General features: G+C 38.5%; 1 protein-coding gene and 1 long non-coding RNA gene across 3 annotated transcripts in view; one reads left to right on the top strand and one right to left on the bottom strand.

Annotated features, from left to right (window-relative positions):
• The window catches only part of nf1a (neurofibromin 1a), an 80,549-nt gene that overhangs the window by 20,464 nt on the left and 33,278 nt on the right, over window positions 1–26,807 (top strand). For both annotated transcript variants that reach the window (XM_044119376.1, XM_044119375.1), the window contains exons 22-35: window positions 469–591; window positions 691–774; window positions 957–1,073; window positions 1,380–1,561; window positions 1,699–1,910; window positions 2,295–2,456; window positions 2,878–2,975; window positions 4,152–4,287; window positions 9,671–9,733; window positions 17,042–17,200; window positions 18,385–18,482; window positions 19,204–19,350; window positions 19,444–19,590; window positions 20,644–20,754. In XM_044119376.1, the coding sequence (XP_043975311.1) occupies window positions 469–591; window positions 691–774; window positions 957–1,073; window positions 1,380–1,561; window positions 1,699–1,910; window positions 2,295–2,456; window positions 2,878–2,975; window positions 4,152–4,287; window positions 9,671–9,733; window positions 17,042–17,200; window positions 18,385–18,482; window positions 19,204–19,350; window positions 19,444–19,590; window positions 20,644–20,754 (1,839 nt within the window). The remainder of the gene's footprint in view (window positions 1–468; window positions 592–690; window positions 775–956; window positions 1,074–1,379; window positions 1,562–1,698; window positions 1,911–2,294; window positions 2,457–2,877; window positions 2,976–4,151; window positions 4,288–9,670; window positions 9,734–17,041; window positions 17,201–18,384; window positions 18,483–19,203; window positions 19,351–19,443; window positions 19,591–20,643; window positions 20,755–26,807) is intronic.
• Window positions 9,973–17,602, bottom strand: LOC122832537. The gene is made up of 4 exons (XR_006370852.1): window positions 17,511–17,602; window positions 17,011–17,234; window positions 16,659–16,740; window positions 9,973–13,952 (listed from the first exon to the last, which is right to left on the bottom strand). It is a non-coding gene; the product is annotated as an uncharacterized LOC122832537 (long non-coding RNA).

Genomic DNA, 26,807 nt, shown 5'->3' with positions numbered 1-26,807 from the left:
AGCCATATGTTCATAAGTTAAGTTCTGAGTGTGATTTGGAGCGTGATGAAAATCAGTACTTATAGTATTAGCATCCATCCATCCATCCATTTTCTGTTCACCCTTGTCCCTTAGAGGGGTCAGGAGGGTTGCTGGTGTCTATCTCCAGCTACGTTCCGGGCGAAAGGCGGGTTCACCCTGGACAGGTCGCCAGTCTGTCACAGGGCTAGTATTAGCATTTCAGAGTCAAATAATATGCTGTAATTTAGAAATAACGGTTTCATTAAGTTTTAAAAACCTAATGTTTTTATGTCGTCTGGTTTTAAAACAAACACTTTTTTATACTAGCATACACCGGACAGCGTTGATTTGTATCATCCGTGTCTCTCAGCGGGTTCCAGCTGTTACACATTTTAAAAAATATGGAAAGTAAATATTGAGGAAAAAACCCCTGATTTTAGGTCTTTTGATCTGTTCTACGTCTTTCAGGTATGTGCGTGGCCTGACCAATGTGGTACATGCAATTCAGGTCAAAACCAAGCTCTGCCAGCTGGTTGAGGTGATGATGGAGAGACGGGATGACCTGTCCTTCTGCCAGGAGATGAAGTTCAGGTCAGTGTTTTAGGCTGACTAGATTTGAGATTTCTGCAAAAATAAGCTCATTATTATTTTTATAAGTGTTGAACATTTCTCGCCTCTCTCTCTTTAAAGGAACAAGATGGTGGAGTACTTGACAGACTGGGTGATGGGAACCTCTAACCAGGCTGCTGATGATGACATCAAGTGTCTGACTAGGTGCAGCTCTTTGGACTCTTTTATGGTTTTATATTTTTAGTTTTCAATGCTAGTTTTTCCTTTAAGGCACTTTGTGATTTCTCACCTGTGAAAAGTGCTATTGAAAGTTTGTTTTCTTACAAAATAAATCCAGACACTGAGCACACCTCCCTCTCAACATTTTCCTTGCATGAAATCTGCAGAGACTTGGACCAGGCTAGTATGGAGGCAGTTGTCTCCCTTTTGGCAGGTTTGCCCCTACAGCCAGAGGAGGGTGATGGTGTGGAACTGATGGAGGCAAAGTCTCAGCTCTTCCTCAAGTAAGGCAAAATCCAGAAAGAACACTACTAGTGACATTATTTTTCATAGAGCTATGGGAGGATGTCTTAATAATTTTAGGCTTTTATAAGCACTGAGCAATTATTTTTCCAAATAAAAGATGAAAAGAAAATGCACTTAAAGGTGCACTACGTAACTTCTACATGTCACTATGTCTACAATACACATGTAACGTATCAACCTCCCTCATTATGTCGTCTGGTGAAATAAAATCTAACTTATGGTGAAGAAAATCTAAAATATGATGACGTGAATCGTTGGACCTTGTGCTTTGTGGCTGTGTGCAGGTATTTCACCCTGTTCATGAACCTGTTGAATGACTGCAGCGAGGTTGAAGATGAGGGTCAGACAGTGGGGGGGCGGAAACGAGGAATGTCCCGGCGCCTGGCGTCCCTTCGCCATTGTACCATCTTGGCCATGTCCAACCTGCTCAATGCTAATGTGGACAGTGGCCTCATGCATTCCATTGGTCAGTATTCTGCTATGGATTTTGCCAGAATGTTGAGACTTTATTTGACTTTTTTTTGTTTGTTTGTTTTTTACATTTTTGTTAAGATCTGCCGAGTGGAAGCATTGTGTATCATGTTTGATTTTTTTTTTTTTTAGGCTTAGGCTATCACAAGGATCTGCAGACTCGAGCCACTTTCATGGAGGTGCTGACCAAGATTTTGCAACAGGGAACAGAATTCGACACGTTGGCAGAGACAGTCCTAGCTGACCGCTTTGAGAGGCTGGTGGAGCTCGTTACCATGATGGGAGACCAAGGAGAGCTGCCCATTGCTATGGCATTGGCTAATGTTGTTCCTGGCTCTCAGTGGGTACGTAGTCCAGCTTTTTTATATGATGGGTAAAAATCTTTGCATAGATACTCGTGTTCTGCAGACTGTACCAGCTTTTCAGAAGAAGAAACTTGCATTTGGATGCATTTGTGTTTTTGACTTTCGGCTTGGTGCCGAGGTATTATTACCAACATGTTCCGAGCAACACAGTTATGTAGTTTTTTTTTTTTAATCCCAGCACAATGTCACTTGTGATGTTTACTTACCCTTGTGAATTCTTTCTGTTGTTTGCTGGATCAGAACTAATCATATCAGTTATTTTGGCTGATGGTTATTGTTCATTAAGAGTATTAGTTTCTGGAACGGTCAGCCTCTGCATAAGGTGTGTTTGTGGTCATGACCCGTCTCATCTCTGATTTCCAGGATGAGTTAGCTCGAGTTCTGGTGACCCTTTTTGACTCCCGCCACTTACTCTACCAGCTGTTGTGGAACATGTTCTCTAAAGAGGTGGAACTGGCCGACTCCATGCAGACGCTCTTCAGAGGGAACAGCCTCGCCAGCAAAATAATGACCTTCTGTTTCAAGGTGAAAAAAGCAACACAGTTAGAACAAAGTAGAGGTTCTAAACATGCTTTGGTCACAAGAATCAGGATTAGCACCGCATGCTCAAATTTCACTCTTATATGACTCATAAATTTGAGGAAGAGTCACTGTAAAAATTCCAAGGCAAGCTTTTATGTTTCTGACTCAAATGGACGACACACTGATATCACTGATATGAGGTAAAAGATCAGAATATTGTCATTCTACAATTTGTACGTTTATTTGTTATTGACTAACTGTTTTGCTCTGGGTTTATGGAGAGACTTTAGACGTGTGCTTCATCCGAGGACATAGGCAAATAGTCTTAACATTGTAACTGGTTCCAGGTCATTACTCACATTGAACATATTGTTGACCTAATTTCGATCAAACAAGACAGGTTAACTGTTTGTTGTTGTAACAGGTATATGGAGCAGCATACTTGCAGAAGTTGTTGGAGCCCTTGTTGAGGGGAGTTATTTCAACCCCTGAACATATCAGCTTTGAAGTGGACCCTACTAGGCAAGTCATTTTATTTCTGCACCTCTCACATTTCACCAGTGTATCACTAAAACACAGTTTGGATCAAAACTTTCTTAAAACAAGTCAAGTTAAATTTTTCAGAAGGCAGCTGTTGGCCAATTTAACATAATCTTCCATTTCTGTTGATATAATGACTATGATCTTGCTACCAATAACCAGCTAATAGAGCTAGGTGGAATCTGAAGATTGGATATCAATACATGTTATTTAAATTCTACTTACTGACCCGTCTTAATGTTGCACATGGGCATTTGTTTTGAACAAGATTTTCTAACCAACCAAAAGCATTTACCTTTAACTGCTTCAAAACAATTCACAGAAAGAAACTACCAAAACTTCCATGTCTACCCTGAGGAGTTATTTTTGTTTTATTTATATGGAAATGTTATTTTGAAAGAGATCATTGTTTTGATCTGTGTGCAAGTTTGGTTGTTAATTTCACCAAACTTACACTCAAGTTCTAAAATCACAAATGGTTGCATTTTTAGAGCAAGGCAGCAATAGGTTAATGGGATAAGAACCAGAGATTTTTTTTTTTAGAGTCAGTTCAGTTTAAATGCACTGTGTCCTGTTACCAGTATGGCCTCCTTCCATCTAACGAATCTTAGGAAGTTGAATGTTTAGCTGTATCTCTGAATGGTTACAGCGATACAGCTTGGTCACAGCCCGGCGTTCAGGTGTACAAGCACAGGCCCTCACATCCCCCACAGTCCCTCTGCCTGGTGGTGAGTCAGGAGTCAGTGTGAGACCAGCTGCAGTGTTTAAGAAGTGGGAGAGGCTAATTGCTGCTCTTGCTGCTTGCTCAGGACAAACAGGCTGCAGCTGAGCTGCAGAGCGTTGTCGCCACAAAAGTCTCCAACAACACAGAAAAAGAGTGGCTAGATTTATCACTGGTTGCTGGTTTAAAAAAAAAACTCACTAAAGGAGCCTGAAAACTTGATAAATATAGCAACAAAGTGGCTATGTTGACAAAAGCCCCGCTCATCCACACACTCAGCCGTGTCTCTTGCTGGAATTTTTACAAATTTGCCAGAAGCGGGGTTTGCTTTTACAGAAGGATTAGTTACACTTTAATAAGCAGCTAAACTAGTGACAAGTTTCAAACTAAAAGGCACCACAAGTCACACAGGTTCTTGTTGGTTGTTGTCTCATCAGATTGGAACATGGTGAAAATCTAGAGGAGAACCAGAGGAACCTGCTTCAGATCACTGAGCGCTTCTTCCAGGCCATAATCGGCTCGTCCAGCGACTTCCCCCCTCAACTTCGCAGTGTCTGCCATTGCCTCTACCAGGTATTCCCTTCAGTTTTGCCTCTTGTCTTCTCATTGTCCCATTACTGATCATTCAGTCTCATCCTATGTCTGCTTAGGGCTGATCTTCTAAAGGGTTACACATATAAAAACAGGTACAAAATTGATGTCATGCACAAACCTGATCTACAAACAACACACACAGAGAATTTCGTAGCAAATTTGGAGGAATAAATCTATCACGTCTGCCTTCATGAATATACAAAACACATTATGATCATCAGAAATCTCAAAAATATTAGGAGGAGGAATGTAGGCAAATATGACTTTCTACCACAATGGGATTTACTAAATGTTAACCAGATTGCGAGGTGCTGTTTTTATGTCTAAAAGATAATAAATTATTATGGGCTTATTTTGGTTTGCAATGTTTGGGTCAAGTAAGTAACACCCCTTATTTACAAAATGGTACAAAGATGACAGGTAAAGTTGGGCCATGGGGGATTTGCAGAGTTAAATAGAGCAGTTTAATTTCTACTGCTTACTCTGCTCTATGCTAATTTAAATGAAATGTATTATTATTGTTATTACTGTTTAGTGTTGTCCCCATACCAGTCTCAAGCACTCATACTTATAAAAGCAAGTCAATACTCCAAACTCAAACCACTTTTCTGATGGATTTTCCTTCTCAGATGCTTTGCGGTGCAACTCAAAAGCTAAACCACACTTCATCCCAGGTGGTGGTGATAATACACCATTATGTTATTTCCCATCAATTTTTAAAATGACATGTAATTGCATTTCATTTTCATTCTGTTTAAAATTCAACAAGCTGAACAGATAAGCCATGTTATGCCATCATCAAGCTGAATACATAAAATTTTTTTCAGCAGTGACAAAAGTTTTGAAACGTTCACCGACTGAAGTGATCAGAAGTCACCGAGACTCTCTGAACATTCAGCGGAAGAATTATCCGGCAGCAGTGGTTCAGCTGCTCTAGAAGCGCCGCCGTCAGCTCTCAGAGAGCGTTCAGATCAGAGACGATACTCCAACTGAATTCATTTTGTTTTGCTTGATTACACCGTGTTCCAAATTATTATGCAAATTGGATTTAAGTGTCATAAAGATGAATTTTTTTGTTGTGCTATTAAATGTATAGATGGTATTGTGTGTCAGGGCTCTTTGAATCACTATAATTAATTTCAGAGAGCTGGTTGGTTAGTTTGTCTGGTGAGCTCAATTAAAGGAAATCTACTTAAGAAGGATGTTCCACATTATTAAGCAGGCCACAGGTTTCAGTCAATATGGGAAACAGAAAGAATCTCTGCTGATGACAATCATCAGATAGTGTAGTGCTGTATGACAAGGTATAAAAACATTAGATATTTAACTAAGACTAAACCGTTAACATTGTACTGTGAAGAGATTTGTGGCTGATTCAGAACAAAGATGGTTTGTACAGATAAAGACAGAATGAGGAAGGTTTCTGTTAGACTAATTCATGGGATTAAGAGAGCAGCTGTTGAAATGCCTTTACAAAGCAGCAAACAGTTATTGGAAGCTGCTAGAGCCTCTAGAACCTCAAGGTGGAGGATCCTCCAGAGGCTTGTGGTGCATCAACCTACTATTGGGCCATCACTTTCTTTCATAATTCAAAAAGAAGAGCAGAACCTTCAGTAGCAAAATCATCTTGATGCATGACAATGAATGCTGCAAGGAATACCACTGTGTCATTGGCTGCTATGGGCATAAAAGGGGAGAAACTCATGCTGTGGTCACCATCCTCCTCTGACCTCTGACCTCAACCCTATTGAGAACCTTTGGAGTTTCCTCAAGCAGAAGATCTGAGGGTCTAATGCAGTTCATATCAAAACAGCTCTGGGAAGATATTCTGACATCCTAGAGAGAAATTCAAGCAGAAACTTTCCACAAACTCACAAGTTCAATGGATCAAGAATTGTGCTGTGATATCAAAGAAGGTTCTCTGTTAACATGGAACTCAGTCTGTTAAAATGTTTCTGATTGAAATAGCTTTTGATTTTAGTACATGTGATGCTGCACATTCAAAGAATGACCGTTTGCAGTTCTTTATAATCCATAAAATGTTTAGAAAATCTGCTGTGCATAATAATTTGGAACAGTGCAATTTGAGTTTTTTAATTTTGAAAAAAAATCCTGTTTTCATGGGGAGCTTTGATCAGTAAAATCTGATTTACACTGTAATAGTTCATGACTTGAAAATTATACTGACCTTCATTTGCATTGACCATTTAAGAAAATCTGAGAAAATATTACTTGCATGATCATTTGGAACACGGTGTAGAGGCCTTTTTGCACTGGCCTGTCTCGCCCCTCTTGTTCACTGGTCTTGGTTGTTTTTGCAGCGAGCTGAAGGTTTCCTCGAAAGTGGGCGAGGATCATCTTGTTAGTCAAAGTCCTGTTGAAGCTGCAGAGGCAGCAAAGGACAGAGCCGTCTGTACTTCTTGAGGAAGCTAAGATGCTGCAGATCTTCTATCAGTGTGCTGTTGAGAGCCTCATCTTTTCTGCCGTTACCCGTTTGGGCAATAGCATCAGAATCAGGGACCTAAAAAGACTAAACAACATGAAAGAAGGCTGGTTCTGTTCTGGGGATGACTGTGGACCTTCTGGAGATGATGAGGGGAGGAGAATTAATATTTTCTCATGCTACCCTTGAAACGCCACAGCTGGACAAGCAGGAGTTATGTCGGCTGTGTAGGTCTTTCAATATGAAGTAAAGTTTAATGTTTTAACCATCTAATTGAATTCAATTAAAAGGTGTGTCCAAACTTTTGGTCTGTACTGTACGTCTGATATTCTTTACATTTTGTTGTGCTGCACCGTTTTCTCTTTCATGCAAAACCCAGACCTGTTTACCAGTTCTGGGACCCGATCAAACCCCCCTCGAGTCATTAAGCTGAGAAATAATGAGATTTGGTTGAGTATAAAGCAGGCCTTAATGTCGAAAATTATCAAGTGTTCAAAGTCATGCAAACGGACAGATGCAGAGTGACAAACTACGGTGGCCTACAGGGGCAAACTCGCTGCAAACAGGGGACACGAGCTGCAAACGCATGTAAAAAACAAAACAAAACAAAACAAATGCAACAGAAAAGTGATGCAAACAAAAAAATGCTGCAAAAACAGAAATAGAGGCAAAAACCTTCGATCAACAAAACAAATGCCAACAAAATGGCATTTTGGGAGATGCTGCATCCAAACCTGGAGCTGTTGCTTCTCATCCTGAATGAAACAATAAAAAATAAACTGAAAAAAAAAAATGTTCACGCTGCACTTAAAAACCATGGAAATGTGTCTCACGCACACACACATAAGCAGAAGTGAAAGTGTTCTGTTTGATCTTTAAGGGGTACTGTCTTCAAATATTTTTCTTGCCATGAGTTTCCATACTAAAAAATTCCAAGAAAAGGAATATAATTTGTCTATATTATTTGTATGGGAAGAAAACACTGTGGCAAGATTTGATAAATTCTAATAACTTCAGAAGTATCAAAATCTCCAGAGATGTAACAGTGTTACAAACATATTAAAAGCTTCTTATCACACTTTGAGCCGCGATGAACAGACAACAGGCAGCGGAAAACGAGAGAGTGAAATGTCAAGATCAGGCCGTGGTTAGAGGGGAAGACGCACTCCAACCGCCAGCTGAGCACATTTCAAAGAAACCTCATTTTGGATGAACTAAATTGATGGATGAAGCTGTGAGAACTGCTCTCTCCCTCTAGTGGTCTGTAGCACTTCCTTTTTGTGGAGAGAGTTTTCAGTTGTTTTTGCTATTTGCATCATTTCTCCCCCTTGATCCCTTTTCCTGTGACTGCAGCGTTTTATTTGTGACAGCAGCAGTTTTTGTTTGCGTTTGGTTTTTGTTTTTGCGTTGCACACCTGCCAGCGGCTCGTTTGACAGTTTGCTGCACGTTTGCACCTGTCGGCCACCGTAACGAACGGCTCCACTCAGCTCCCCTTAGGAATGACGCCAAGTGAAGCAAAGGTTGTAATGCCAGGTCTGGTTTTATCTTCTCCTCATTCTGCACCTTCTCTAAGGGGTGTTGTCCTGCCTTAATCAGCTTTTGTTTGTGTGTGACTGTCGCCAGTCGGTAAACATGCAGCAGTTTGCATGTGAGCAGATAGTGAAATAGAGGAAAGACACAGAATGATATTTCCATAACAATTGATTTAATATGAAAAACAAAATCAGAATTCTAGAGGTCAGAGCTTTTTTTTAATCTATTGCTCAAAGCATAGAATTAGATTGAATAGATCAGGCCTTATTGATTGGGCACATCATCACCGATACCCGACCTACAATTTTTTCCAAAATCCAGACCAAAATAGATAATATCAGATTGGTGCATGTCTATGCACCTAAACAGGAAAATATCCTTGTTAGGTCTGAATGCAGTCACTAAGATGAATGAAAGTCAATTCAAACTCGTTGGTTTGTGTAGGAGTACAAGGGTGTGTGTGTGTATGTGTGTGTATGTGTGCGTGGCCTTGTAGTTGATACATTGCAATGACCATTTTTCTAACACATACAACATTGTGAGGACCTGCTGCTCCATAAGAAGCCCAGTCTCTAAAGCAGGGGTCTCAAACTCCAGTCCTCCAGTCGCTGTCCTGCAGGTTTTAGATGTTCCACAGGCACAAAACACTGGAATGAAATGGCTTCATTACCTCCTCCTTGTGTAGATCAATTCTCCAGAGTCTTGCTAATGACCTAATTATTCTATTCAGGTGATGCAGCAGAGGCACATCTAAAAGTTGCAGGACTGCAGCCCTCCAGGACTGGAGTATTGATGTATTTTTATGATATAAAAGTATATGTATGTTATCTTACTTTTCTGTTCCTCTGGGGTTGTCTGACAAACAGAAGACATGTCAGAATGCCTCTACTTAAATCTAGCAGTAGATTAGGTGTTGTAATTACAAGCAGTGTGAAACGTATACACTATAATTGGAATGTTATATTGATTCTAGAATGACCATTTTCTTTGAAGAATGTTACTTTTGAACAGTCATGCATCCCAGCTTTTTCTACTCCTTCAACCATCACAGTCTCACCTCGGGGGAGGAAAACCATGACAAAACACACTCTTTACACTACAAACAAGTCTCTTTGTTTATTATTAGCATATCTTCCTAACTTCCAGGACTTTTGTGACTGCTTCCATTAAAATATCAAGTTTTTTTTCACTCTAAATTGACGGTCATATATATATAAATACCAGTGCTTTCAATAGGCTCTACAACTGACTGATGTGCATTTTTGTGCATATTTAACTCTGCTTTAGGTCCTTTAATGAAGGAGCGCAGCTTTTGTTATAGATTGTTGAGATTGTTGTTTGTATCTGGTGCTGTGACCATGATTGTGCTCATCTCTGTTCTGTAGGCTACTTGCCACTCTCTACTGAATAAGGCAACACTAAAAGAAAAAAAGGAAAACAAAAAAGCAGTAAGTTTGGTGAATCTACTTTCCTCTACACACTTTCCCCCCTAAAGCAAAAAAAAAAAAAAAAAAAAAAAAAAGCATTTTAGCATTTTACTGTTTTTTTTCTTCATTCTTAAAATACTGTTTTCAATTTTCTTTTTGTAATTTGTTCTCTTTTATTTTGTTTTTTCCATATTTAACTTTATGTGCAGTGCTGTCCTAAGAATCTTTATTTAACATTCTGTTCACTTTCTATTAACAGTTCTTGGGAAATTGCACTCACTGTTACCTCTCTGGTGTCTGTTGGTGCTCCAGGAGACATTGTAATGCATTTTGTCTGCATTGCTTTCATGCTGCTTCATCTGATGACTGAACTATGTCTCCATCTTACCCTCACTCGCAAAGCTGCATGCCTTAACCTGCCAGAAAGTACTGAACTTTTCTTAAAGACATCATTTCCTATCAGCTGAGAAATTAAAAAAAAACTTCCTTGCTGTTTGTGATTCTTTAATATGGTTTAGTGCTCCAGTCTGCAAAGGTTTAGTTGTATGAAGACAATGATGATTTTTCATTTATATACCATTTTTTAAAAAGAAATGACTTTGTGAGTGGCTTTATTTTAATTTTAAAATCAGACTGAAACCTGGTTATTGTGAACAATAACCACTAACAGTGTTAGAAAACATGAGTCTGGTCTGTGTTTCTTGTTGTAATGTGGAATTGGACTGTTGTTTGTCAGTTAAATTAGTTTGATATTTTTCATAGTTTTGAGTTTGATTTGGAATTAGCTGTCAACTCTTATTTAACGATAAAATGTGGTATATTCTGCTAGTTACTGAACAAACCTTTTATCTTTAGCTAATCTAACCCTCCATCTTATTTTGGAGGGCGAGCGACTGTTGCTTCAATGTGCAAAACGGAGAGGAAGCGGCGTCCCTCCTGTGTATCAAACCAAAGATGAATATATTTTGAAGGTCAAATTTTCTTACAGAGACTTCATAATCCATTTCATTTATTTATGGTTTGTTTGTGTATTTAGGATATATAAAATGTCGTCCAATTGCAGTGTTATATTCTTTCAAAATTAGCTTATTGATCTTTGAGAAGGTGTACCGTACTTGCATTGTTATGCTGTTAGCCCCATCCACTCTAGTTGGACTCCCGTCGGTTTGGATGGGGCGTCTCTTCAGAAATGTTCAGTCAGATTCAATTCTGGACTTTGCAACTCTGGGACAATCACGTTTACATATCAGTCCATTTTTAAAAATGGAATGACTTTGTTCATTGCTTTGTTTTTTCCTGAGTGGTTCTGAAGCTATTCCTGTGAGATCTTGGCCAGGTGCTTTGTGTCGTCATCCTGCCAAGCCACAGGTTTTCATACAGGACATTTCTGTACATTGCTGCGTTCATCCCTCCCTCTATCCCAACTAGTCTCCCAGTTTCTGCTGCTGTAAAACATCCAAGTTGTTTGGAATCTCAGTGCCATAATTTGCCTTCCACTGATGTGTAAAGCCTCATCAGCGTTTGTGGCTTGTTTCTGCCACGCTGGCAAAGTTCTGCTGAATGTTGAAGCTGGAACACTGGTACCTCCATCCTCCTCCTACACCACTGAATCATCCGACCACCAGATTTAATTTTGTTTCCCCATGTGTCAGTGGTGTAGATGGTTTCAGTTTGGAAGAGACTATTGTGAATAGGCTTCCTGAATATTGGTATAGTGCAGTTGTTCTCAAACATATTTGTAAAACGTACCACAGTAGTAAATATTGATTTGTCCAAGCACCACCATGCTGGCAGGTGGTTTAAAAGGTGAAGGTCTGTGAGTACTTCCTGGATGCAGTGCATATTAATGTATTTTCTCATGTGCTAAAGTGCTTATGTGGATTCTTCAGAAGAAATATTCAACTCTAGAGAAACAGGCCAATTAGCCCCAATGGTATTTCTGCTCTTCATTCATTTCCCCTCATGTAGTTATCGTTCTGAGTGCTTAGGACCAGTTCTTGTCACAGTGCGAAGAACCAATTAATAGTTTTATTATCTGCACTGAATGGTATTATCAGTCTTGTTCCAGTTTATTCTTTAAAATAAGTAAACAAGAACTGCGATTGGATAATGATTCTCTATTAATCCATACACATCCTTAAAGATCAGTAGGTCAGTCTATTTTGTTTTTCATTCAAACTTTTTTTAAATGACTGTTGAAACACATTTCAAAATCATCTGATTTTCACAGGTGAATCTTAAGTAAATTTTTATTACTTTTACCAGTTTCAATTTACTTCAGTGACCTTTGTGAACTTTTCAGCCACAACTGGACTAGTAACAACAAAAAAGCCTGCGCAATAATTCCACTTTATAAAACGGCGTTTAAAGGAAATCCATCCTCCTATGCATGTGTGTAGATGCATAGATATATCTCCATATTCATAGACGTTCCTGCCATGTTGGAAAAGCCCTGCTGACAGATATTAGTGCTGTCAATCGATTAAAGAATTAAATCGGATTAATCACACTCTAGTGCTGTGACTAATCACAGTTAACTCTGTAAGCTTGAAATGTAAAAATGCATATTGTTCTGAAAATGTTAAAGAACATTTTTCATTGTCTCAAACCAAACATGTCAGTTTTCCAGGTTTTCTATTCTGGACGGTTTAAGAGAAGTCACTGTTTCAAATGTAATTAGAAATGTCAACTATGAACTGGTTGTGCTTCAGTGAAAGGATAATTCATCATTGCAGTAAGTACATACGACCTTGGTTTCATCCAAAAACCAGTGTTTTGCCACTGACTCCACCAGCCTGACTCCCGGCGTTGGAGTGCCTGGCCGTGCACTTCCTCATTTTAGGAACTCTGCATGGATATGCAGTACATATATAAGATGAATACTGAGCATTTGCAAGTTATTATTTATTTTTCTTTTTTTACAAATAGTTTTGTTGAATACGGCAACAGTGGAAATCAGTCCCAAGCATTGATAGAGACTCAGTCTGTCAGTCTGACCAGTTGGTCAGGGTTGTAGAGAGTTGCAGTCTTCAACCAGAAGCGGAATGAAAGTAGTGGAAGTCTTTACATAGTTAGTGACTTGAGGTGTTGCTACAATAATGAGTAATGAAGCTGTTTACAAAATTGACAAATGGTCGGAGCATTTATTTGCAAAACTTGGATCCTTCAGTGTTTACTGCAAGTTTGATCAAATCATTTATGCTGATGCGGTGAGTGAATCTTTTTTTTTTTTTTGAGGTAGCAGCATGAGAACACGGGACTTAAAAAATGTCCGACTGAAGCAGGATGGGTCTGAATATATGTGCTGCTTCATAAGTTTAAATTCACCTGGAAAGCACCAATTGTTACATTCTTCTACAAAAAAATAGATTTTTACAAATATGTTGTCTGTTCATTTTCCAATAATTAGTGTTAGTCATTGTTAAAGATACTTGAAAATACAAAATTAGTTTCTCAGAGCCTAGAAGATCAGAGCTATTTTTCCATCCAATTATCATGTGAATTTTAAAAATGTTGCAGAAAAGAAAAAGTCAGTTAGGTCATTTGAAGCAAATCAACCAGGCCACACAAAGTGCAAATCCATTAGATGTTGATGTTACACGTTGCAGTAAAAAAAATAAAAGAAAAAGAATTTGATGTGTAAGATTTTGAACTTTTTCAGAGTTCTATGTCTCCAGTAAGGAGAGGGCATCTCACCCAGAGGTTGCACTAGACTTTTTTGTTGTCTGTCATTTTGATAGACATGACCAAAAAACAAAAACAAAAATCAGTCGTGTCCTGTTCTCCGATTTTTGGCCAGTTCAGGCCAAAATTATTTGCTTTTTGTTAAGGTCGGGCTTCTGTGGTATAATTATTAGGTCTACAATAAACAGAGAAAACCAAAAGAGAGTGCATGATAAAATTGTGTTCATCTGTCTAGTCTAAATAGAATAGACAGCTTAGCCTGTTGAGGAGGGAAAGAAACTGAGGTGCAGATGTTCATTAGGCTGAGAATAAACGCAGCTCTACTAAAAGCTAAAATGAGAAGAATTTGTGTTGCTTTCTTTATTGGTGGTCTAAAAATGAAAGCAGTAAACACTTAATTCAAATATTATATTGGGTACCCTGCTTCCACCCCGTCCTCTTGACAGATTAGCTGAGCACAGAGCGTGGTCTGCTTGTTTAGTATCTTCTGTGTTTTCCTTGAAATGCCTCCAAAACGAGGGTTTCCAAAACGTTTCCATCTTGTTGATGGTTTTTTCTAAACCGTGACAGAAAAATCGGACAACCATTTGTTATTTGATAGATCACACACACCTGACCACTTAGTTCAAACATGCAGACAGCGTCAACTTTATGTACAGAGAACTTTGCAGGGGTCACTAAATCACTCAATATAAGAAAAACTTCTTCGTTTCATCTCTGATCTAGAGAGCTGACTGTGGCGCAGTGAAGAGTTATGGACTAGAGACTTAAAAGTGCGTCTGGCGCTGCTAAACTACTGCTGCGGAATTATTCTTCCGCTGAGGAGAGGGTTTGTGGGATCAGGCAACGTTGAGACAATCTGGCCAACTTCTGATTGTTGCGATTGGTGAAATTTCAAAACTTTGTCACCGCAGAGGAAAAAAATATTAATCTCAACGATGACATGGTGTGGATTATCTATTCAGCTTTTAGGCAGAAAATGAAATGCAAATACATGTCATTATTATAATTTTAAGAATAGTGGAAAAATAGATTATGATAAAGATGTTTCTTGACACCATTAGTCAAAAAGCCAGATATTGAAAGAGTCTACAGTGCTTAAATCTACAGACATTTTTACCCCCTCCACCCATCTAACTTCTCCTTTTTATTTTTTGGAGGATCAGCAAATAACCTATTAGTGTACACTGCCACCACCTGGTATGAAGTGTGGTTTAGCCTTTGATTTGCACCGCAGAGCAGCTCAGGGGGAAAATCCAGCAGAAAAGTGGTTTTGGTTTGCACTACCGTCTTGCTTTTACGAGTATGACCACTTCACGCTGGTGTCATAAATAAATGTTAAAACTTGGATTGTAACTAATGACGGATATGTCTTCTGCGTTGAATGCTTCATGAAAATACATAAAAAAACTGCTAACATACATGGTACTGCTTGAAGAAACTGATTTAACCACATAGAAAAAAATATCGGCGATTTTTATTTTTTTTTTGTCATCAATTCTAAATTTCAAAAAAGTTCACATTTACAAACCATATTTCTTTTCAAGGCTGCATTGGCGTCCATTTGTTTGAACTGTTGCAATAAGAATGTCATGGATACAGATCCTAGTCGAGGGGTTTTCTGGTTTGGGTTTGGTATGTAATGAATAGGGTTAGGATAAGGATAAGGGTAAAGTTTAGGCTTCAGGAATGAATGGAAGTCAATGGAAAGTCCCCACAAAGAGCCACACAAACTGTGTGTTTGTGTGTTCAACCGAGGGAGCCAGGCACTTTTTTTCTATCTGACTACTACTTTACTACTACATGGTACAACATAGTTTTGTATCCCCGCTAAGAGTTAATAGTTCACTGTAACCCTCTAAATATGAAGCCTTGTCCAACTGCATTGTCCCTCTGAAAGCAAATATCTTTCAGACGTCATTTTATTTTATATGTTTGTCTGACCCATCTTCCTGATTTCCTATTTTTTGCATGTGTGTCGTGCTGCAGAGTCTCAGAACATCAAACCAATTTAGATATTGATCAGCTCATAATCATTGAAACGCTGACCAGCATATTTGATGTGTATTTGTGTCTTTGATAATGGCACTCAACAAAATGTTGTGCGTTACTGACTTTTTATATTTGTGTTTATTTGCTATACAAATAAACATTATCGATTTATTGTGAAGGGAGTCTAAAATTTTATTTTGAATGGCATTAAAAAAAGAGGAAAGTCTTGAATTGAACTTTCTTTAGCTGCAGGAATCCTGTTCCTCAGAATTTGTGGAAGACAGCAGGATTCATAGTTTCATTTATTACACTACATCTTTCTGGTCCTGAAGCAGCATCACATCACCCCCATATTTTAAAGTGTCTATGTTGTTCATTTTATGCAACAAAGAGTTGCTTTTATGGCAGATGCAACAGACACAGACCTTCAAAAGGGTTCCTCTTTTTGTCTCATCACTCCACAGAACGTTTTTCTAGAGGTTTTGAGGATCATCAAAATGTGTTTTTGAAAAATTTAAATGATCCTTAATCTTCTTTTTGGCCAGCAGTGGTTTTTATTAGGGAACTCTGCCATGCATTCTGCTTTTGTCCAGTCTCTTTCTTATGACAGAAGCATGACTTCTGACTTTAACTGAGCCAAGTGAGGCCTGTAGTTGTTTGGATGTTGAGAAGCTTTTTGTGACCTCTGATAAGTTGTACTTATCAGAGAGGTTGGGTAATTTTGGTCGGCCGACCTAGTGGGAAGCTGCCGTGTTTTCCCCGTGTGTGGATAACATCTCTCTGGAGTCCCAAATCTTTAGAAATACAGTAGTAACCCTTTCCAGACTCTAGATCTCAATTACTTTCCTTATTTGCTCCAGAATTTCTTTGGATCTCTGCATGATGTCTAGTTTTTGTCACCGCAGAGGAAAAAGTTGATAAGTACCTATAATGTTAATAAAGCAAGTGAAATTGCATATCATCACTGGGAACAATTAATTTAGGAGTATGTGGTTCTACGATCCTCCCAGGCTTGTAAACATTACATAATCTGTAGAGAGTCAATGACATGTTGTCCTGTATGAGCCAAACACAGCAGTACAGAAAGTAAAGTACGTGCAAACTGCGAGTGAGGATCATATATATATACTAAATGTTTCACTTCCTCCCTTTGGTTTGCTATATCACTGAAAGCAAACCACTGCTGAATTTACTATACCCACATTGTCAGGCAGACCAAAGTCCAGTTGTTTGGTCTGCATCAGAGTTCAGATGCACTTTCACAACTTACCAAATGATGCAAACCATCCAAGGTCCAGTAGTTGTGCGTTCAAAGCAGCATAAACTGCTCCTCTGTGAAAAGTATATCCAGACTGTCGCAGAAAAAACAGCCCTGAATGAAGTGCGATTGTCTTCCAACCATTTCTCTTTCTAAACTTTTACTAGCCAGGTCAAACCTCACTTTGCTCTGTAATGTCACATATTACATTTGCATTTTGTTGTTCTTCAGAATTATTCATTTTAAAAGTGTGTTGAAAATTTGCCTTAACACTTCTTTCTTTATCTCAAAATCTTCTGTTTTTCTTCTTTATTCTACATTCTTTGTTTTCTTTCTGCTTTGTGTCTTCCTCCCAACCTCTCACCTTTCCACTCCACACGTTCCTATCCATTCAGGTTGTGAGTCAGCGGTTCCCACAGAACAGCATAGGTGCAGTGGGTAGTGCCATGTTCCTACGTTTCATCAACCCGGCCATTGTGTCCCCCTATGAGGCTGGGATCTTGGATAAAAAGCCGCTGCCCAGAGTGGAACGAGGTCTGAAGCTCATGTCCAAGGTAAGCCACGAAAGCAAAAGTCTCTTTGGAGAGCCTGACATAAAAGAAATGAAACAATACAGTGAGAATCTTACCACTGCATTCGCAAGTGGCTCTTATGTCATGTTCACATGGTATAATTCTGCTCAATTTTTACATGAATACTGGTACTGCTAAATATTGTGACTTATGTGTGAACGGTTTCTGACCTCAAAATGACTGTCAAGTTCTGTTAGGTTTAATTTACTTTACTTCAGAAATTTTTGTCTTCCAACCACATAGGTGAAAAACCTCAAAACAATGTGAATGAGCAACAGTGTTGTGAGCTTACCGGCTTTCCGTCACAGTTTTTAGAAACTTTTGCACTGTTTCAATTTACGTGCTACCAGGATTGTTTGCTTTCATGCTGTGGCCCTTCAAACAGGAGTGACAGGTCAGTCACACCTTAAGTACCTACACTCTGATTGGTAGGAGATTGAATCCACCTGGTCCTCATCACTCCAGCAGAGAAGAAAGATGCAACAGAGGGGAGAGGCTAGCTGGCAGTTCCAGAACAATGACCCACAGACGCAAAAGGACAACAAACACGTCATACAACACCACCCACTTTACAGCACTAATAACAGATGACATCATCTATGGATTAATTTTTAAAGCTTTTCAGAACTCAGTGTTGTCACAAGATCATAATAAGAGGAAAAAGGGTAATAGCAATAGCCTTTTGTGGTGCACAGGCTGCAACTGCTTTAAGTATTTTATAATTATAGCTTTTGGCCATGGTGGTCATCCAGAGTTACTGCTTCTGATTTATTATGCACAATTATGATGCGCGTCTCACATCTGACTTTGAATTTACCCCGACTGTATCAGAATAAAAACCGATTTCAGGTTGATTTTTCTATTAATGTCAGAATAATAAACAAAACAGTGAATGGGAGTTCTTCCAAGGTAAAACGTATGTGCCCAAATCAAACGACAGGCTGACGTTCAGCCTCTCGTCTTGCTGAAGCCCAGGCAACATGGATTTGAAAGTTTTCCCAATGTAAGGCTAGATTTAAGGGAGTTGGCTCTATGATTGAATGTCTTGAATCTAGTCTTTTGAATGTGGATTGGAATTGGATAAAAGCAACCCGTGTGGTGATGCATTTATGTGTAATCAGTACAAGTAGATAGAATAATGTAAGTCATTTGTGTTTTTCTTTTAGATTCTGCAGAGTATTGCGAACCATGTCCTGTTTACGAAAGAAGAACATATGAGGCCTTTTAATGACTTTGTTAAAAGCAACTTTGATTCAGCAAGAAGGTAAGAGATTTTACCTTTTAAACAGAGCCTGAGCAAACCAGAAAGATGTTTATGGAAGATCTTTTTTTAAATTTTTTTCTTTTTATACAGAATTACTATTACACTTAACAGAACCCATTATCCATTAGACTTTGTTTAAACCCTCAACTGTCACCCACAAAATGCTTACATGCAAGTTAATGGGTCCATGAGGAAACCTCTGCCTATATGGCAATTTTAGGGGTTAAATTAAAAACACAAAAAGTAATGTTTCTAGGGTTAGGGTTGCAGGACACACAGAAACCTGTAGAACCTCAATTGTGATGTGGGAATATAAAAGATTTCCTCAGTATTTTTCATCACTGCTCATCTTTGTTTTCCCACTCTTCAGTCTACTCAACTCTCTACCTTGTTCTCCCCCACATATTTGTTGTGCATTGAACTACAGAGAAAAGCATTTTATGTGATGTGATATTTTAATCAGATTTTTTTCAGTGTTGGTATGTTTACTAATTGTTACAGTCACACTTTCTGGTGTGTGAAAGGATTTAAACCATGACAAGAATCAAAAACCCACAAAAAGTCTTAAGCTACAACAACACAATGTCAATGTAAATACATCTGGATTTTATGAACTTTTTAGTCAATTTACATATTTTGACTTGATCCTGAAGTGAGCATCAACACACCAAACCTGAGTTAAAGAATGAAAGTGCCTGATTAGCTGTAATGCCTGCTGCAGGTTTTTCTTGGACATTGCCTCCGACTCTCCACCCAGTGACTCAGTCAACCACAGTTTGTCATTCATCAGTGATGGTAATGTGTTGGCCCTCCACCGCTTGCTGTGGAACAACCAGGAGAGGATTGGGCAGTACCTCTCCAGTAACAGGTCGGGGTCAGCCCATTATTGTTTGTAATCTCAAATGAGAAATATGTTCTAATAAGATGCCTACCTGAGACATCATTTTTGAAATGATTCCAGAGACCACAAGGCAGTTGGCAGGCGACCTTTTGACAAGATGGCCACCCTCCTTGCCTACCTTGGACCTCCAGAACACAAGCCTGTGGCCGACACTCACTGGTCTAGTCTCAACCTGACCAGCTCCAAATTTGAGGAGTTCATGACCAGGTACAGTAATTAACTTACAGTGTTTACTGTATCTTTATTTATTTTTATTTGTTCATGACGTGTTGTGCTTCACAGACACTGAAACTTTCATGAAGAGAAAAATAATCCCTACAAGGAAGACATAAATAAATAGCTTCATACAATATTGTCACTCTGTGATGGAAAAATGAATAGGGTCCAAGTTTTACTGAATAACCTTGGTTTAGCATGTGATGTGTCCTATAGTTTTGGGCCTGCATCAACTTTAACAATTGTTAAGTTCTGATTAAAACTTTAACACACATTTTTGATAAAATTTTAAGGGAGACAAGAAATGCTTTAATATTTTTGTTCTCGTGATTTATATTCTTTGAGTACATGTCCTATTTTTAAGGAATTACTTTATTTGTCTAAAACATGCCTGTGGCCTGATTTCTCCTATCAGGATGTTTAGCCAGGTCTAATGAAAGTAAACAGCAAAGAAAAAGTCAACTATGCTAACCTGTCTTAATATTAGATGAAACTTTAAATACATTATCTGTACTCCTACAAATAATGTATCTAGGGACAGAACAAACTGGTGGAGGAGTACATGTGCCTGAAGCAATCTAGCTGTAAAATCTAGCTAATGTACAATGTCTTAAGTAACTTTCACCTGATTACTGGATTGAAAACGGTAACACATTAGATTACTCTTTGCGAAACATCGGCCAGATTAGAGTGGCGCGTTTCTGACATGACTGGAGGCTGACAGGACAGTCTCCCTCAGGACTTATTGTAGAGAACAGCATTCATGGGATCGTCCAGCTCCTGATGCACCAAACACCCCCATGCCCTGTTCACTACATCAACTCTAAACCAGTTCTTCAGAAATGTTTCTGCTCTGCCAGTGAAGTGCGCAGCAGTGTGCAGCAAAGACACATGCAGTATGGGGTCTCTAGTGTATAAAAAAAAAAATTCAATTCAAATCCAAATCAATTCAAAATAAAAGTAAGCAATTCTTAGGCTGGGGAACGTAACTACAGTTTGCAAAGAAAGTGACTAATCCTAACCCCTATACTTTCTATTTCACAGGCACCAGGTTCATGAAAAGGAGGAGTTTAAAGCCTTAAAGACACTTAACATATTCTACCAAGCAGGCACCTCTAAGACTGGCAACCCCGTGTTCTACTATGTGGCTCGCAGGTAAGATCATTCACTGTTGGTCTTTATACAGGGAACTCATTTTTCTTTTAAGGCTTGCTACTAAAGTGATGTAGTATTTGTGTGTGATCACTAACGGTAATAATGCAAACACAGGACTTCAGACAATTTTATAATGCAATTCTTAATGACGTAAACATATTAACTAGCATACTTTTCTTAGTATCCAAAGCAATCAACATAAACACGAATAAACTAAACTACCAAACAGAGAGTTTCTGACCCAGAAAAAACTGGGCTAACTTAGAACTGCAAACAGTTCTAATGGGTTCCTTGCCCGACCCGACAGGTCCCCCACTTGGACGCTCACACGAGTCGACAGTCAGGAATTTTCCAGGATGGTTTTTGGTTCCTACAAGTTTTAAATGCAGGACAGTCCTGAAAATGTGCTGTTGCACCTAATGTGACTTTTGAGTTTTGGTTTTGAGGAAAGCATCATCCTCGATAGGCCATCTTAAGAAACTTCCTTGTGGAGTTTTTCTTCTTCTTTTCTATTATGGGAGATTTCCAGCAACTTTCAGGTGCATACTGCCATCTACTGTACTTGAGTGTGCAGCAACATTTACTTTACATTCATTGAATTCTATTTTTTATGTTGTATCATGAAGATAGATAAATATTGCTTTCCTTAATCTATAAATATCCTCTAAGTATCCTTCAGTTCCCAATATTCCTGTAGTTCTCCATTCCTGTCCTCTTTACTATTTTTCTCAGTCTCTCCCTTTCAGGCTCATATATTTTACAATCCATCAATACATGCTCTACATTTTCTTTCTCTCAACATCTTTCACTTTTATCACTATTTTTCCTCCCAACTGACTTTTGTATTTTATATAAACACCTTCCTATCTTATCTGTACTCCATATTTTTCTAAAACCTTTTTTATTGAAAATATTGTCAAAGTTTCTAACTTTATACAGCACTATGAAAGAAAAACAAATGTTTTTTTGTTTTTATTTTGTCTTTTGGCTCATCATTAGACCCTAGTTTTAGTCATGCATCACATATTACACTATATCGATGACTGCAACCAAACTCGTCTAAGGAATCGTAGAAGAGCTTGTTACATTGTAATATCGCTCTACTATAATTCTTGTGGTTCTGCTTCAGTTTTGTATTAATCTTGTTGGAAATCTTATTGGGTGAATAATGAATGATCTCAATATACTTATTTTATTTCCCACACAAGGAATGACAGGATCATGCATTTGTGTTCTATCTATTGAATTGCAAACATAATTACTAACATTTATAAACATCATATGGCGCTCCACATGTAAGCATAAGGGTAATGTGGTGTCTAATTTAGTGCGTCAAGCGCCTTTACTTCAGTACAGGCTGAATGCTATTGTTAGAAAAAAAATATTTAGAAGCACCATTTCAATCTGAGCAAATACTTTTTGACTTTTGCTCCGGGAGTTGGCCATCTTGGGCTTCACAGTGGAAGACAGCAGGTATTCTGTTGTGCTTGTGAGCTTGGAGACGCTGTGAAAACCTGTAGAGGAGGTCCACATCCCCAACCCAGACTTATGCGGTGAAGGATTTGTCTCAGAAGCAGAAGTCACCACGACAATCCTTGCAGTGGACATGTCGTCATGCTCTTCTCCTCTATTGTTCATGGTTGACTCTGTGAGTGGAGCAGAGTCCAGGTGTCTTTCCTTTGTTGCCAAATGCCTTTGCCCACAGACTGGTGTTGTATGACAGGGACACCCCAACACAGTGGCAGGAGTTTGCTCTGCCCATCTAAGGATTCTAGTTATGTTGTCTTCTTCCTCACAAGCCCAGGGATTATCTCCAAGCGTGATTGTTTTCAGTGATCTCAGTTGATCAAATATACCTTCAGGCAGTACTGAGAAGTGGTTAGCATGCAAATACAATTTAACCAGCTTTGGAAGCCGATCCAGAGAGCCTGGCAGAATCTGAACCAAATAGTTAAATGACAAGTCAATAATTTCCAGGTTGTGAGGCATGTTTGTGGGCACAGTCCAAAATCTGTTGTGACTGAGGTTGAGAGATGTAACACTAAGGAGAGTGTTGTTGATGAAAACTATTCTCTCCAGTTCGTTGTGCGACAGATCCAGCAGTTTAAGGTTCCAGTGGTAAGCTGTATCTTTCTTGTCGAGCGAACGTAGACGGTTCCACGCTGCTCTGATGTCCCATAGAGACCGCGGCAAGACGGCCGGCAGGCCTTCCAGGTGGTTGTAGGAGAGATCCAGGGTTCGCAGGTGGTCATAGCGGCTGAGCTGACCGCCAAGATCCTTCAAGCTGTCGGGAAAGACTAGTTTTATCAACCAGTTTCCTGGTTGTATATAAAATGAAACAATCAACTATCTTTTGAAAGCATGTGTGTCGAAATTAACTTGTAAGCAGTACAGGTGTCCAGCAATAACTGAAACAGATCAATTTATCATCTCTGAGTTTGTTATCTGTACACTGTGGAATGACAATACCTGTTTTTTATCACTCTGTTTCCATCTGACAACTCATGTTAGCCTTAATCTTGGTACTCTTTGAAAACAACACAATTTGAATCGTTCTGTGTTTGTTTCTTGACCTCTTGCTCAGGATGTTGAGTAAGTATCTAACATAAGACGTGTCAGATCACTACAGCTACTTACCTGTTAAACGAGAGGTTGAGAAAACGGATGTTGTGCTGCAGGCCATGTGGCAGCTTGGTTAGGCTTTTTAAAGAACAGTCCACGTCACGGTGACCCCCACTACAAGAGCACATAGACGGACAGACGGACAAGACCCAGCCTCCCAAAAGCCCACAGAGCAGCACTAGGAACAGGGAGGACGTCAGCATGGTGAGGCCTCTAAAGAAACAAAAGTTAGAAAAATATTATCAAGTTTCCAGAAGAATTAGAAGAAATGGTTTCAAACCGGTTTTGCGTAGAAATGTTTACTTGCATTACAATTTTAGTTGTCAAATTGGTAAGCAGAGGCTTCATTTGGGGTTTTATTTTGCAAAACTGTCGACCCTTCTGTTTTTTCTGTCGAGGTGGGATGCTGAGTGAACATTCTTAAGACATAATATTGATTATTTTTATTTTAGCAAATGGTTGCAGTGAAATGGAGTGAAAAATGGTTAAGGGGTCTGAATACGTTTTGTACCCACTGTACAAGATTTAGTCTCCTAGAAAATGTAAATATTACATAAAGTAAATAAAAAAAGATCATTTGAAACAGAAAGGTTAGGGTTGTGACAGTATGTTCATTTATATGTCCTGTACACTTGCTCTGGGCTCTGTGCAGGAATCCCTGCAACAATGCAGCCCTCCATGCAGTAGACCAACCTGTGGTTCTACTGAGGTCAAAGGACAGGTTGACCTCAGCAGAACCTTCAGGTCATCTGCATTGTTCGGTCAAATGTTTCTTATTGTCTCCTAAACAACATCTCATAGCATCTCTATGGTGCTAAAGGTCAGGGATGTCTGCTGGCCAATCAAGAATCAGGAACACCAAGGTCACTGAACCAGCTTCTGGTGCCTTTGGCAGTGTGGGCTGGCACCAAGTCCTGCTGGGAAACAAAATCAGCATCTTGTAAGCAGAGGGAAGTATGAAGTGCTCTAGGAATTCCTGGTAGACGGCTGCTTTGACTGTGGATGTTAGAAAACACAGTGGACCAGAACCAACATGGCGCCCCAAACCATCACTGACTGGAAAGTTTCCACTGGACTTAAAGCTGCAGTGGGAAGTAAACCCTCTCTGCATGATTCCTCCCCCTCAAAACTTGAGGATTTAACAGTTTTCCTGTAATCATGTTTGGTTGATTCTCTGCCATAAGCACAACTGCAGCACACTGGCAATCTTGACCTTTTTGCAGATTATGTGCCTCATCTTCTACAATCAGGACATAGTGACAATTTAAACAAATATGTGGAAAATATATTTTTTATAAATGTTATCTACTAGTGGGGATTCTGTGTCTCTCCACTCTTTCTGATTTCAAAATGAAATGCTGAACTTACTTTAATCTGAAAATAGTACTCTGGACCACTAAGGTTCCTTTTCTCCTTAAAAAGAAGATTTGTTGCTTATTCAAACATTCTTAACTGTACATCCATCCATGTCCTCTTGTAGTTGCTGCTGGATTCACATTTAAAACAGTTAAGTTTAGTATTTACTTTAAAATGAGCAACACATTTTATGGCCTGTCATTGTGACTCATCTTATTTGCACTAAGCCAAGGGAAATGTTGAAAGAGACACCCTCTCTTCCTCTTGCAAACCCATTTTAAAGCCTCACATAAAGTTTGAAATACAGTGAAACTAGCTTTTATTTTTATTTTTTTATTTTTGCCCAGCTGCTTCCTGGTTAAAGGCTCAGTGTGTTTTATCTCCACAAAAGGCTGTTTGACTTGTACATAAAAATAAGACGCCATGTAGTGTTGACACTGTTTCCTCCTGTCTGTATGGACATTTACAAGGTAGATAACGGCAAGAATAAATAAAAGTTTGACCAGTTTATTTTGTATTATCATGGAGTTGTATCTGGGACTTTATCACCAACTGCAGCTTCAAGGAATCATTGATCTCTGCCCACACACATTGATGTTCATATTGCTAAATTATTTCTTATAGGTGTGACGATTATGGATTACAGATAATTAACTCCCCAAAAAAAATCATTTAGTTAGCAATGTATTTTTCATATTTAAATTTTGTTTTGGCACTCACATTAGAGCAACAGTCAATTGACTGATTTTCAGACCTTTGCAGAGGCCAATCACCATAGCAAATTTTGGATGTTAGAAAACATCCAAAATTTTTTTGGGATGTTTTCTAACATCCAAAAAAAATAAATTGTCCCAGAAGTTATGGCGATGAACAATGTTATTGTTGTTTTGATGTAATCTTCAAGTAATATGATAGTATTGGAAAAATAATGCAAGAATATTTTCTCGAAGATCAATTAACCTTAAATTCTAATGTACATTTAAACACTGAAACTGGAAGACGTTTTAAATATCCAAAATAAATACACAAAACAACAGGAGAAAAGAAAACAAACAAAAAAAATGAATTATGAAGTTTCTGTAAACAAAATTGTCCTCCAAAAATGGGCTATCCTTTTGCATATCCATTTGTAGTTTTTTTTGTATCCTTTTTCTTCACACTTATGAGTATAAATCACTTATTTTTGGTTTGGGATGTAAATTTCCCACAAACTGTGAAGTATTGCATTGAGATTATACAGTACCTGCACAAACTAGTGCATAATTAGAATGGAGAGGAAAGACGATTGATGGCTTTCATTATTTTCCTCACGTCAATACTTATGCTGGGCAATATATTTTAGAAAAATGTTTGAATTGTGATGTGTTTAGTTTTCATTCTCTCCTGCTTCATTATGAAACTGAGAGTCTTGGATGAAGTGTACCAATACTAATAGTGTACAATACTACTGTACTAACCCTAACACAATACTGTATAACTTTTTGCCATCATCTCCTGTCGTATTGGAGGAGATGATGACCCTCCCCCCCCATCTCATAACTAAGACATAATTATAAATATGCAATAAGACCAAAGTTAGACTCGGCCAATTATCACAGGTCAAGTCGCTTGTATGTGGCGGCACTTTAAAGTCTGCTTCCGGGAAACGGCTCAGCCACTAAAAATACTGCAGTGCAACAAAAATATTTAGAGCAGTAATTTCAGAAACTAACACATTATTAGCTTGATGAAGGCATAGATGTATTTTATATATATATATATATATATATATATATATATATATATATATATATATATATATATATATATATATATATATATATATATATATATATATATATATATATATATATATATATATATCCTTCCTACATATTTATATAGAGAGAGATTTTATTTGAGTTTCATTTTTGACAGGCAGGAAATGACTTTTCTCATTTTCTCTGCTCAAGATCAAGACATTTGCTAAACAAAACAGCTTGCAGTTTTTAACCTGGGTTCAGCTATTTACAACATGAACCAACCGTCCTTTGCATAAAATGAGTCATCCGTTGCTGGTATCATGCCAGGATCAC

The sequence above is a fragment of the Gambusia affinis genome, linkage group LG06 (genome assembly GCF_019740435.1).
Source record: "Gambusia affinis linkage group LG06, SWU_Gaff_1.0, whole genome shotgun sequence".
Taxonomy (NCBI): Eukaryota; Metazoa; Chordata; class Actinopteri; order Cyprinodontiformes; family Poeciliidae; genus Gambusia; species Gambusia affinis.
The sequence above is the reverse complement of the archived record's forward strand: the minus strand, read 5'-3'. Positions and strand labels throughout refer to the sequence as shown.